This window comes from Rana temporaria, chromosome 2 (genome assembly GCF_905171775.1).
Source record: "Rana temporaria chromosome 2, aRanTem1.1, whole genome shotgun sequence".
Classification (NCBI taxonomy): domain Eukaryota; kingdom Metazoa; phylum Chordata; class Amphibia; order Anura; family Ranidae; genus Rana; species Rana temporaria.
The window spans coordinates 117,196,247-117,209,793 of NC_053490.1; the positions used below are offsets into that span (position 1 = coordinate 117,196,247).

Genomic DNA, 13,547 nt, shown 5'->3' on the forward strand with positions numbered 1-13,547 from the left:
AATGCTCTCAAGAAAAAAACTCTCTAACAATACACACCAAACTGAGCATGTGCCCCCCCCCCCCCCAAGGCTCTGTTCCATCAGGAGATGGATTGGGGAAAGTGGAGGAAGGGGAGGATCAGAGAAGACAGGTTAAATCAGCCTTTTTACCCAATGCACGTGATTAACCCCTTAGGTTCCACAGTGAGTATAACAAGCATGCTTTACTGCATATGCAGACTTATTTTACTGTTGTGGGTTTAGTAACATTTTAAAGGCCAAGTTCACCTTTAGTAACAGATTACATGCTACACCCATATTTAGGGTGTAACATGCAACTACGCAGCATCCCAACTCATACTTAAATTTCCCACTGTAACAGTGGATGGGGGTTCTTCTCCCCACACAAAATGTAACAAATAAAAATCAGCCTCTCACAGAGATAATAATGGCAGAGATAATAATGCCAGACATACTTGTGGTTTCAATGTACTGCGAGGGCACTCATGAGAACGTGTGTAGTCCATTCAGTCTTGATACAGATCAGAAACTGGGCCCATACTGAGGCACAGAGCTGTAGGAAGACTGTGCTGGAGCCTGACATTTCACCCACGAGCCACTGACCATGGGTGTAATGCTCCACAGGCTCCTGAGAAAAAAAATACACGCACATTTTGTAACCTCCAAAAACATGTGTATTTTTTTTTTTTTAGAAGGTTCTGAAAATCACATGTAACAAAAAAGGTTGATAGGCGATTTACCGATCCATTAGCTTCTGCCCACAGAGCTTAGTAAATTGTAGAATATGCCACCAAATCTCACCAAGACATTCCCAGCACTGGGCTGAAGCTTCTTCTCACAAGGTTGAGTATTTTGCATTCCCCAGGTCCTCATTGGAAGATGATGACTTCACCCCCCCCCCTCCCCAGCACCATAAAAGCCAGAGGAATAATGAGTATATTTTTAACTTTCCCTAAAAATGTTTTTTTACAGCATTTCAGCAAGAGTGAGGGGCAGCAAAGGTAAACGGTGGACCTTGCATGTAGTGAAAGGGTCCACTTTAAGTAAGACACGCTCAAGGAAAAAAACATCACATAATTACGTAAAAGTGCTAAAGGGAGTACTGTACGCAGAATTAGAAAACACTCAGAAATGTATAAGGCTTAAAAGGTAAAGGTAAAAAAATGTTTCCCTAAATAGCTTCCTTTACCTTAGTGCAGTCCTCCTTCACTTACCTCATCCTTCCATTTTTCTTTTAAATGTCCTTATTTCTTCTGAGAAATCCTCACTTCCTGTTCTTGTGTCTAACTCCACACAGTAATGCAAGGCTTTCTCCCTGGTGTGGAGAAAGCCTCTTGAGGGGGGGGGGCGAGCAGGAGTGTCAGGACGCCCACTATGCACACCACGGAGAAAGCCTCGCATTACTGTGTGGAGTTACAGACAGAAGAACAGGAAGTGAGGATTTCTCAGAAGAAATAAGGACATTTAAAAGCAAAATAGAATGATGAGGCAAGTGAAGGAGGACTGCACTAAGGTAAAGGAAGCGATTTAGGGGGAAAAAAAATTACCTTTACAACCCCTTTAACATTGTTTGTTTTTCATTCGCATCAGCTTTTTCTCTGTTTACACAGCCCTCCAAAATTTTGAAATACTTGGTTTATATTCTGCCAAGAGAATGGGTAGGATACATAAAAACTGCACCCTATGAGAAAAGTAGAGACATCTAAAAGCCAGCAAGAAATATGGTTAACCTGTAGTCACAATCCATATGACCTGCCTCTTCATCGTGTGTTTCACACTTCCCGATTGCTGGTCACAAAATTCAGTATAATGTTGTTTAGAAAAGCCAATATAAAATGTCTGAAGCCTTGGGCTACACTGGCGAGCAGATCTCTCTGCTACTGACAGCTTTAACCACTTGCTAGGAGCCATCTCATATGCAGCATTTAGAATAAATGTGATACTAATGAGATAATTGTAAACAAGCAGCTACATAAAACTTCCCATATAACCCTGCCCTAAAGCCGGGTACACACGGGCCCAATGTTGCGATACATTTGGCAGTTAATAAAAAAAAAAACGGCTAACATTCGGCCCGTGTGTATATCGGACTAGCATGCTGGAAAACCAGCAGCCGACCGACTCCCGATCAGCGCTTTCAGCAAATGGCAGTGCTCTGGCGAGGGGGGGACACAAAAGCTTAGCGAGGGGAGATCACTGTATTACCTGTTAACTCGCTGCACTGTATAAGGGTCTATTTCTAAAAAACGTTGGACATATGTAATCAGCATTCCCCCAGCCCTGACAAACTCCAAAGGTATTTTCCTTAATACCATGATTTCCTATGATCATCAGCTCTAGCTAGTGGCCATAATGCAATATTTTTTTCTGACTGAGGTATTTCAGAAACAAATACTGCATTATGGCCACTAGATGGAGCGGACAATCAAAAGGAAATAACTATTAGGCTACATACTGTTAGAATCCGTCATTGCTGGACAAATCGTCCTACAAATAATTTTTTTATAAACAGACCCCTTAGTGATCCGAACTCTAAAAGGTAAATGCGCAAGTAAAAGCTGCTCCTGGTCCTATTTTTTCTTTTTGAAATTTAAGATTATAGGGATCTTTGTCAGACATGTACATATCTGCCTAACATGATTTTGTATTAAGTGAACTCCAAATTATATTTGAGGAGTATTTTAAATACTTAGTCCAAATATCCACAATTACCAACCTCCGGTTCGTTTCCAGAGAGAGAATACGTTTCTCCGATAATGACATTGGATAAACTTGATTCAGGTAAGCAGCTTAAAGTAAAGTATATTTCCATGTTTGCAGCCAAATTGAGACAGCTCCTACTTTATATTTGTTAGATGTTCTCATTCAATTTGCATAACTTAAAAAAAAAAAATGAAATTGCTGCTTACATTTTTAGTTGCCCTTTTCTGAAAACTCCATGGGTGCAGTTTGAATGGTCCGGAGTTGCCTCTAGGGGGAGCATTATTTTGAAACTTGGCCTCTCCTGCAAATGAAATTTCAGGGGGCCTGAGAATGCCACTCCTACCTTGCTACACCCATACTCTGTACTCCGTTAACTTGATAAACCTCTTTTTAAATCAATCAATGAAAACTGTTTTCTTTCCAAAAAAATATTAGGAAAGAAAAATTCTCAACTGGTAAATGAAGTATATGTTCAAACATTTATCTAGTCGGCTGTTTCCAAGCCCCATCTGCATTAGGCAGCACCTATTTAAGGATGGCCTCTTGCAAAGCCACCTACATAACTCCTAACAAAGGGTGATGTAGAACTTACCTGGAATTATTGTTTTTCCCAGGGCTGCCCAGTAATTTCCTGGTCTCTAAAGGAAGCTGCGCCCCTTTGTCTTCACCTGACTGCAGCATCTTTTCTGCCTCCTACAAAAAAATTAAAAAATTACAGATTACTGTTACAAAATGTTCCCGTGTCTGCACATCCAGCAATGCCACCAAGATTCCCACTCTTTCTGGTGGATAGAGAACTTATAGTATGTAGAAGAAAAATGGTAAATGGTAATTTGGCTTACCAGTAAACTCCATATCATGGAGTACTGTAGAAGACACTTGAAATCATAGACAATGGGTTATATGCTGCTACCTTTAGGTGATTGGACATTGGCAAAAGCTTTGCTGGAAACGTTCCCAGTATTCCCCCTGTATAACTCTGCCCACTATTATGGATAGTTTTGTAGCGAGCAATAAGTGGAAACTGAAGACAGAGGGGAGTGTCCCGTACTGTACTTCAAAATATGGAATTTACTCATCAAAATTTCCATTATATTTATATAGTACAGGACAGGAAGTCAGACTATGGAATGTCCCCAAGCAATGAGGGGTGGGCAGCAACATAGCAAACAGACCCACATGGAAGGGTCAATGAACCCTAAACACTCAGGTGACAGCTTGACACACCTTGCAGCCAAAATTTGCATCAACAGAGGTCTGAATGTCCATCCGGTAAAGTTTTGAAAAAGTACAGAAAGGTTTGCAAAGGCTGCAGCAAATCATTACTGAGTTCAGTGATAAGTGAATAGAAAATAATAACTGGGTAGAAAGCATATGTCGTGAAGCCTAAGCTTGTGTTTTAGGACATGCATAAGGTGGAGTAAAATCGGCCTACCCGTACACACGATCCAAATATCGTACGAAAAATTACGTCCGAGGAAGAATCGTACGATAATCAGATCGTTAGTACAGAGCATTCGAGAGCCGATCATGACAGTTCATCCGATATTATTTTATCAGACATACACAAAAATGTTCTCGTACAAAACCAGATCGTACGATTTTCATTTAGTCAGTACAGTTTTCATCCGAAAATACAAAGGTAAAGGGGAAAAAGGGTAAAGGGAAGACAGGATTGAAACCTTTAAAAATACATCAAGGGGGTGAATAGGGTTCAGGAAGGCAGTTTTCCATATGAAACCAAAATCAAAAGAAAAGTTTAAAACTAATCTTAGAAAGTATTTTACTGAAAGGGTGGTTGATGATTGGAATAAACTACCAATAGAAGTAGTGAAACAGTCAACAGTAATGAGAGAGTGGGTAACCGCTCAAAGAGAACCAGGTAATCTGATTCCTGTGGTCCGAGTCAAGGGTGCAGGCAGTGCAATCAACATGCAGGTTAGGATGAAGGAAAAAAGCTGGGACAGCCGCACTCCAAAAAAACACCTCCTTTAATTAAAAATCACAAAATACATGCCACAGCAAAAAACAGCACAACAAAAGAAAAGCTGACGTTTCGCACTATGCCTTAGTGCTTCTTCATAGCTAGTGTGTAAACAGTAAAATGAGTGAATAAACAGTCAACAGTAAATGACTTCAAACATGCTTGGAATAAACATAGATCTATAGTCAGACAAGGTTAATGAAAAAGAAAAAGAAAATGGGCAGACTTGTCTATGTTTCTAATTAGAGGAAAGGAGTTGTGTCAGTATAGGGGAACAGCCATCACCCTGGGGTTTTTTCTGGGTTTACTACCAACGTATCCATGCTGCAGGTTCCACAGTGGTTATACTGCTGAAGGGGAGAATTTGGGTGCCACAGTAATAGATTACAGCCCTTTACCTGTAGATCACCCCTGGCTAACTACACTTGTTTGACCATATGCAAAGGTGGGCCTCACATGCAGAATCCAGTGCAAGTCGCAAACATTACAGGCCGGCTGTGGCTGCGGGAGCTGGGTATGGTTCCAAATGTACAAAGAGGATAATCAATCCGAAAACTGCTGGTGAGTCCTGTGGAAATAAGCGGTTGGATCCTGATAGAAGTGTCAGTCAAAATAGTAATGAAAAAGAAAGAGAATGGTTTAGAAAGCTTCTTCATAGGAGAAGATGCCCAATACCTAAGGAAACTAGCAAAAAGCTTGAGTTCCACAGAGTTGGTGGGGTTATATGACGGTACACTGGGGGGCATTCCCAGCAAAGCTTTTGCCAGTGTCCAATCACCTGAAGGTAGCGGCATATAATCCATGATCAATGACTTCCTGTCCTGTACGATTAGGATAAATACATCTGCATTATGTTTCTGGATGTTCTGTCCGGAAGAAAAGCGAATGATTTCTTAACTTATCATTAGTGAACCATCAGTGCTAATAATGTAGCTTTAAAGTACAGGTTCACCTTTAAATAAACAAACTCTCAAACAAAAGGAACAAGTAGACATAAACCAGTATGTATACATGTTCTTTTAATTAAAGTGTATTCGATATTTTAATTACCAGACAGTGCAGAGCTGGCTGCTTTCATCTTGGGTGTTAATCATCTATAAAAGCCCATTATCCATCAGTCACATGCTTACAATAGACGTGAATTATGGGAAGACGGATCATTAAAGTCACATTAGTTTAGCAGTTTTATCTTTCTAAACAATAGCCATGTTTGTAAAACTGCAACAATCTCTCTCAAATGATTGGTTAGATAGGCCAGGGACATTGGGTAAACAGTTACACAAGGGCTCTATACAGTGATCATATGCAGTACTAGGGTACGTTTTTTTAAATGTTGACATTCAGTTGTCAGGGGGAAATTTTCTTCCTTATTTTACCCGACTTCCCCCCACCTCCATTTTCCTTATCCGATTTGTTTTAACAACTTTCCGTCTGCCGTACGCTTACAAACATCCTTGGATGGGAAGACATCGCTGCAATTGCTGCAGCTTCAGAAATTATCGAGATATAATTTGTTGGGCCGGCAATTCCCTACCAAGTAATAGTAATCCTAGTGGCTAACAACCCGTTGGATTACTTTTACAGGCGGCTGAAGGGGGATACACCTTTACCGGGCTCTCCCGTGCGATCAGGGAGAGCCTGGTAAGAATGCGTCCGGCGGCATCCGGCTCTGGGCACACAGCAAAAAAAATGGATGTTGTTCCTCCCACTGTGTGATTCAGAAACAGGAAACAATAAGGATTTCATCACTTCCCATTTAATTTATTTTTCTTGGTCGTTTACAGTCAGTAAAGCAGCCGATCAAATCAATCTGTGTCTGATCGGCTGCATTGGAGGCCAGAGGAAAGATATGGTATCTAATATACTCCAGATTTCTCCATAAAGAAGGACCTGTCACGGCCCATGCTATTACAATGGATGGTGTTCATCCCTTGTAATAGGAAAAAAGTTGACAAAAAAAAGGTTTAAAAAATAAAAAATTTGAATTTATTTTGTTTTGTTTTTAAAGCGCCCCCGTTGTCCAGTGCTCACGTGCAAATGTGAGGTATCGCCGCGAACATCATAGGAAGAGCAATAATGTTAGTGCCAGATCTTCTGTGTAACGCTAAACTGGTATCTTGTAAAGGCTTTTTAAAGCTTATAGATATTTTTAGGTATCGTAATTTGGTGCTGCTCCACGGGAGGACGCAATTTTCAAGCATGACATGTTATCCATTTACTTGACGAAACATCTTTTATCATCTATTTCAGTGTTTCTCAACTCCAGTCCTCGGGGCGCACCAACAGGTCATGTTTTCAGGATTTCCCTCAGATCAAACTGCTGTGGTAATTACTAAGGCAGTGAAACTGATAAAATCACCTGTGCACAATAATGGAAAGCCTGAAAACATGACCTGTTGGTGCGCCCCGAGGACTGGAGTGGAGAAACACTGATCTATTTTACCAAACAATTTTGTATTATATTGTGTTTTTGTGCATTCAAATTTAGTAACCTCCCTGGCGGTATAATTGTTTAGCATAGAAATTTGGCGTTTTATATTGTAGGCCTGTAATTCTTAGTAATAACTCACTGTCCAAACAAGAGTCTAGTAGACATCCCGGGTATGATCAAGTTTGAAACACTAAATCATAAATTATAATATAATAAATAATTATAAAAAATAATATGATAATAGTAGAATGAATTTCACCACGATTCACCATCGCTCAATTCCAATTTACCATCGCTGTTTTCTGGCTGGTCCAAAACCACTTTTGACGTAAATGGACACTTTTTGGTTGCTTTGGACAATCTCAAGTTTTTAGGCAGAAAAAAAAAAAACTGTATATAAAATATAAAAGTGCAGGCAGTGCACTGGACAAAGCACTAGGGACAAAAGGGAGGTGAAATGATTTGATACAGTAATGTAATCTAAAATCACAGTGTACTGTATGGGTTATGTATTTTGTACTTTCTCATTTTTCTTCCGGGTACCGCCCCCATGTGTCACGATGATCGCAGGGAACGGAGCCCGGAACACATTGCATTGGGCAGATGATCAAGCGGAGGACACAGCGGGGGGACATCGCAGGATCCTGGTGACAAGGTAAGTATGCTGTACCAGTATTCTGCAATGCAATCCTGAGTGTGGCTTGGGGTTAACGCTAATGGTACTGAAATTTAACCCCAAGCCACACTCGAGAATACCACCAGGAGGGTAAAGTGTGTCTTTTCCAAAACATTTGGGTTTGAAAAACCACTGCACAAATGTTGTGTGACATAAAATATGCAACGCCCACCATTTTATTCTCTAGGGCCTCTGCTTAGAGAATTTTTTTTTACATGTAGGAGATGAATGTCAAAATTGGCCTAGACTTTCGGAAGTGCTAAAATGTTTCTAGTATCCAATAGTATTTATTACACTTTATAATTCCTAAGTAGTCTGGAAATACTATTAATTAAATACACATTTTATTCACTTTTTTACTCCCTTTGGCATTGTATGAGCAACTGATAGACATTTAAAATTAATGTAAAAATATTTTTATTACAAAGTAAAAGAAGTTTCTAAACATTTACAATAAAATATTGATTGTGACAACCATAAATCAGCTTATCATTAACATTTTATTAACAATGATGTATACAAAACATCAAATATTGTGCAGTGTATATATACACTGCACAATATTTGATGTTTTGTATACATCAGTGTTAATAAAATGTTAATGATAAGCTGATTTTGACTATCAGTTGCTCATACGATGCCATTATAATCCAATAAAGCCTCCCTTCTCTTTACAATATTTCAATGGGACGAAGACATAATTTTGTAACATTAATATACCCTAGCACTTTAATACATCGCTTTGTAATAACTTACTTATTTTATTGAATGCTTTCAGCCAGGCACATGCTACTGAACAGGCAGAACTAGTAGTTAGGGTGTAACAAGGTGTGATTATGATCTGATAATTATATTGTGTTAAACTATTGCCTTTGCTTAGTATATTGGATACAAATCTACACACTGAGGTTCAGCAATAGCTGCAGTCTTTCTAGATACAAGCAAAAAATAAATAAAAATCCATGGTCAACTATAGCAACATAGCCTGACAATGGACAGATGTGATAATGTGAGCCTAGAGCCCAAACAAGTCCAAATGGGAGTGGTTAAGATACACTAATTGGCACACACTGCAAACAATTTAGGCGTAGTCAAAACGCCTGAAAGTTTATGCATTATTTCAAACCTACTGTAATTAGCTGGCACAGAAAGTGTTGTGTTCTCCCTTATGATTTTTATAGATAAAGAACAGTCACGTTACTGCTTGTTTATTTGCTTGACATACATGGAACCATGGGCGTATTGGGTCAAATTGTTCAGCTGCCTCTATAATATTTGTGTATGAGGCCTCGTACACACGACCGAGTTACTCGTCGGGCGAAACACATTGTTTTCCTCGTCGAGTTCCTTGTTATGCTGTCGAGGAACTCGACAAGGCAAGTTTCTCCATTCCCGTCGAGGAAATAGAGAACTTGCTCTCTTTTTGGCTCGTCGAGTTTCTCAACAGTTTCCTCAATGAAAATGTACACACGACCGGTTTCCTCAGCAAAAAAATATCTCCCAGCAAGTTTCTTGCTGGTTTTTGCCGAGAAACTCAATCGTGTGTACGAGGCCTGATTCCCCCCCCCCCCCCACCAATTATGATGGGTGAGAGATACTTCCCTCTCAAATAGGCCAAACATGTTTTTTTTAAATATAATGGGGTTGATTTACCCAAAAAATTATATTGCCAAGCAAATGTTAGGCCCTTTTCACACTACAAAATAAATCCGTTTTAATAATCCGTATTAAAATCCGTCAGATAATGTTAAAAAACGGAAGTTATACATCCTTTATAAAATATCATTAAAGTCTATGGGATTTTTTTATGTTCCGTAAAGATCCGTAATAGTCCGTTATAACGTACGGACGTTAGTTATAACGGAATATGTGACGGGTCTTGCACTATTTTTTGTCCATTTTTTGTCCGTTGCAAATAACGGATATATTAACGTCCGTTATATTTTAACATTAAAGTCTATGGCGCACGGACGTTCGTAAATGTCTCCGTAAATGTCCGTTATGTTAACGGACGTTAATTTTACTGAGCATGCTCAGTAAAGAATTCTGGAGCTGGACTACAAGAAAGGGTGAAATGGTTTTTATTAACGGACGTTAGAAAGGAATGATATAACGGATGTATACGGATATATACGGATAAACATTATCCGTTTTCAATAAAGGAAGAATGGTAAAATATTTATCCGTATGTATTCGTTATTAAATCCGTTAATAAACGTCCGTTAATAGGTGTAATACGGATATTATAAAACGGACATACAATCCATAGTGTGAAAGAAGCCTTAGTAAATAAGGTGAACCTGTGCTCACTTCATTCACCCTAGGCTCACACTTCTGAGTCTTGTGATGGCGACGTTTGCGTGGGCATGGCAGCCTATTTGAATGAATAGGCTGCAGTGCCTGCAGCAAAAGTGCGCTGAGATGCCAATCAGAATGAATGGTAGCCCTGCCCGTCTCCCAAGAGCAGTGCGATTTGGCTGCGGGTGCAGGGAACAGATGCGATTCCTGCAGCCATACGCATAGTTGTGAACCAAGCCTTCCTTCCCGCCGGAAGACTATATACGTCCTGTCTTTGAAGAGGAATACCATTATGGTAGCAATTAGCTACCATAACCCCCGGAATCCTCTTCAAGAGCCGGCGGTTCTCTTTCAGATAAAAGTGGTCTCTGTGGCTGATTCACAGCAAGATCACTTTTATCGGCGATGGGCGAGGGGGTCCCCTTCCCGCTGCAATCCGGTGCCCTCCGCCACTTACAGTGGCAGTTGGTATCGGCGGAGGTGATCCGGACCTGTCCCTAGCCTGACATGGATTTTTTTTTTTGCATCTTTGTGTAAATATGAGATCTGAGGTCTTTTGGACCCCAGATCTCATACTTAAGAGGACTGGTCATGCTTTTTTCTATTACAAGGGATGTTTACATTTCTTGTAATAGGAATAAAAGTGACACCGTATTTTTTTTAAAGAACAGTGAAAAAACCCCGCCTAGCTTGCGTGCAGAAGCGAACTCATACGTGAATAGCACACGCATTTGAAAGCGATGTTTAAACCACACATGTGAGGCATCGCCACGATCGGTAGAGCAAGAGCAATCATTTTAGTCCCAGACCTCCTCTAACTCAAAACATGCAACCTGTAGAATTTTTTAAACGTCACCTATGGAGATTTTAAAGGGTAAAGGTTTGTCGCCATTCCAAGAGCAGGCACAATTTTGAAGCGTTACATGTTGGGCATCAATTTACTCGGCTTAACATTATCTTTCACAATATATAAAAAAAATTGGGCTAACTTTACTGTTGACTTATTTTTTAATAAAAAAAAAAAAGTGCATTTTATTCCAAAAAAAGTGCGCTTGCAAGACCTCTGCGCAAATACAGTGTGGCAGAAAGTATTGCAACGACCGCCATTTTATTCTCTAGGGTGTTAGAAAAAAAAAAAAGATATATAATGTTTGGGGGTTCCAAGTAATTTTCTAGCAAAAAAAAAAATGTTAACTTGTAAACACCAAATCTCAGAAAGAGGCTTGGGACTGTAGTGGTTAAATACTACACACATTTTTAGATTGTAGGCTCTAATGAGCAGGGCCCTCTGATTCCTCCTGTGCCAAATTGTAATGCAATTTATTTTGTTAAGCGCTTTCACAAACTGTTGGCGCTATATAAAACCTGTATAATAATAATATTATTATTAATAATATTATTATTATTATTATTATTAATGAAGCCCAATGGACTTCCAGCAGTGAATTCATTACTTGATATAATTGTACTGATCGCTGCTCAGAGAAGATTTAAAAGCTGCAAAGAAGCAAAGATGCTGCAAAGATGCATTAATTTATGCAAGATTACAAGCATGAAGAAAATTCGAAATTTACATTTCATGTTAAATGAACCTATGCTATACTATGACTATTTAAAGTACCTTATCACGTCCTAATCATATCCTAATTATGCATATACAACAGTGCCCTGCACCAAGATTCCAGAACATTAGCTAATGTGTGAATAAGATAAATACATACTAATAAGGTAAAGAGAAACTTACATTGTGCAGTAATTCATGTCACAAACAATAATAAAAAAAAATCAGCAATCTTACTGAGGAGCTGGGATTGGTTCCTATGGATTACTGCACTATGTACATTACCTTTGCACTCCACATTGCCTTATGATATACAACTAAATGTCTCCCACAATACAAAAAAGGATTCTCCCCCATTACCTCCAGTTCCTTAGCCTTGTTTTTAGCATCATCCAGCCTCTTTTTTTTGCTTTCTGGCATCAAGTCATCGAGCCAGCTTAGCTCCCGGCTTGTGAAGCAGAAATCCATTACTTTTCGGACAAACACAAGTGCGAGTACCTGCAACCAAACCACAAATGATCAGTAACATCAGCTCTCAAACTTGCTTAACAACAAGCTGCACAGAATCCACATATTCCTGAGTGTTCGGCATATATTACATATCATGTCATATTGATGTAGATTGCAATAGAAGTTACACCCAATATTTTTAAGGTCAACCCATTTCTTGTTGTGCTTATTTTTCCTATATTATTATGTAAATCCTTTTTAATAATGCTAGCATTTAAAGGTATGTTTCCTGAAAAACTGTTGGGAGGAGATCATGCTGGTAATATCTGCAATTCAAATCAGCAGTGCTTTGCAAAACAACTCAATGGGGTTAATTTACTAAAACTGAAAAGTCCAAAATCTCTGCACAAAAAGCAATCAGCCAGTTTTTTCAGTCAAAAAAGTTAGAAGCCGATTGGCTACCATGCCCAGCTGCAACATATTTTGCACTCTCCAGTTTTAGTAAATCAACCCCTTTGTCAAATCATTTGTAAACAACTTTATTCTACACAATCAACTTCATATAATGGATATTATAGCAGATTTGTATTGTCATATGCCAATTAATTCAGGTGCTACCCCTGCCATCGCTTCTGCATTGCTATAAGCTTTAAAAAGAGCCCTTGCTCTGTAGCTGCAGCCACTATGGAGTTATGCATCCTCAAATGCACAGCAGATGCAGAAGTTTCCTGGCTTCCCCTATCCCAGACAACCTGCCCTGTGTTTACATTAGGAATTAAAAGACTGGAAGCTTCATAGTAACTATTGGAGTGGCTGAGTTGGCATGGTCCAGTTTGATCACATCTCTCTTTGGAAGCAGCTGACCTATCATTCCACTCACCCTACTAGTACACATTTTTGTTGATCAGCTATACTTTTAAATGGTGCAGTAGTAGATAATAAAATATTGGGGATAAACTAATACATATCAACCAAGCATCATCACCAAGTTCAACCCTTCCTAAAAACAGAAAAACTCTGACATCCCAAAAACAGACCTGACATGTGTACAAAAACCTGCTTTACACCAACTCTGTACACATTATAATGTAATAGTAACACCTATATTTAACTTCAAAAAGAGGTGAAGAATATAATCATGCAAATACTTCACAATCTTTCATCTGGCATCCTTACTGCCATCATTCAGGTTGACACATACTGACTGTACAACACATCACTCGGCCTAAGAAGAGGAAACCCCAACACAGCAGTGAGTAAAGCTTTTCAGATTCACACACCTGCAGCTGCCCAAAAGCTATGTGCTGTATATGACCAGATCCAACCCAATCTAGCTGAGCCACTTACTGCACAAGGAAGGCTATTCGTACTTGCAGGATGGAGAGGGCCATCACCTCTACTCACACCTTCTCAAAGAGTTTACAGGCTCTGAACGCTGTGCTAC

At 39.4% G+C, this 13,547-nt stretch overlaps 1 protein-coding gene across 1 annotated transcript in view; it reads right to left on the reverse strand.

Moving 5' to 3' along the window:
* Nucleotides 1-13,547, reverse strand: part of SLC4A8 (solute carrier family 4 member 8) — a 200,458-nt gene that overhangs the window by 4,684 nt on the left and 182,227 nt on the right. The window contains exons 22-23 of the mRNA XM_040340821.1: nucleotides 12,014-12,151; nucleotides 3,296-3,396 (exon numbers count right to left, since the gene is read on the reverse strand). Of these exons, the coding sequence (XP_040196755.1) occupies nucleotides 3,296-3,396; nucleotides 12,014-12,151 (239 nt within the window). The remainder of the gene's footprint in view (nucleotides 1-3,295; nucleotides 3,397-12,013; nucleotides 12,152-13,547) is intronic.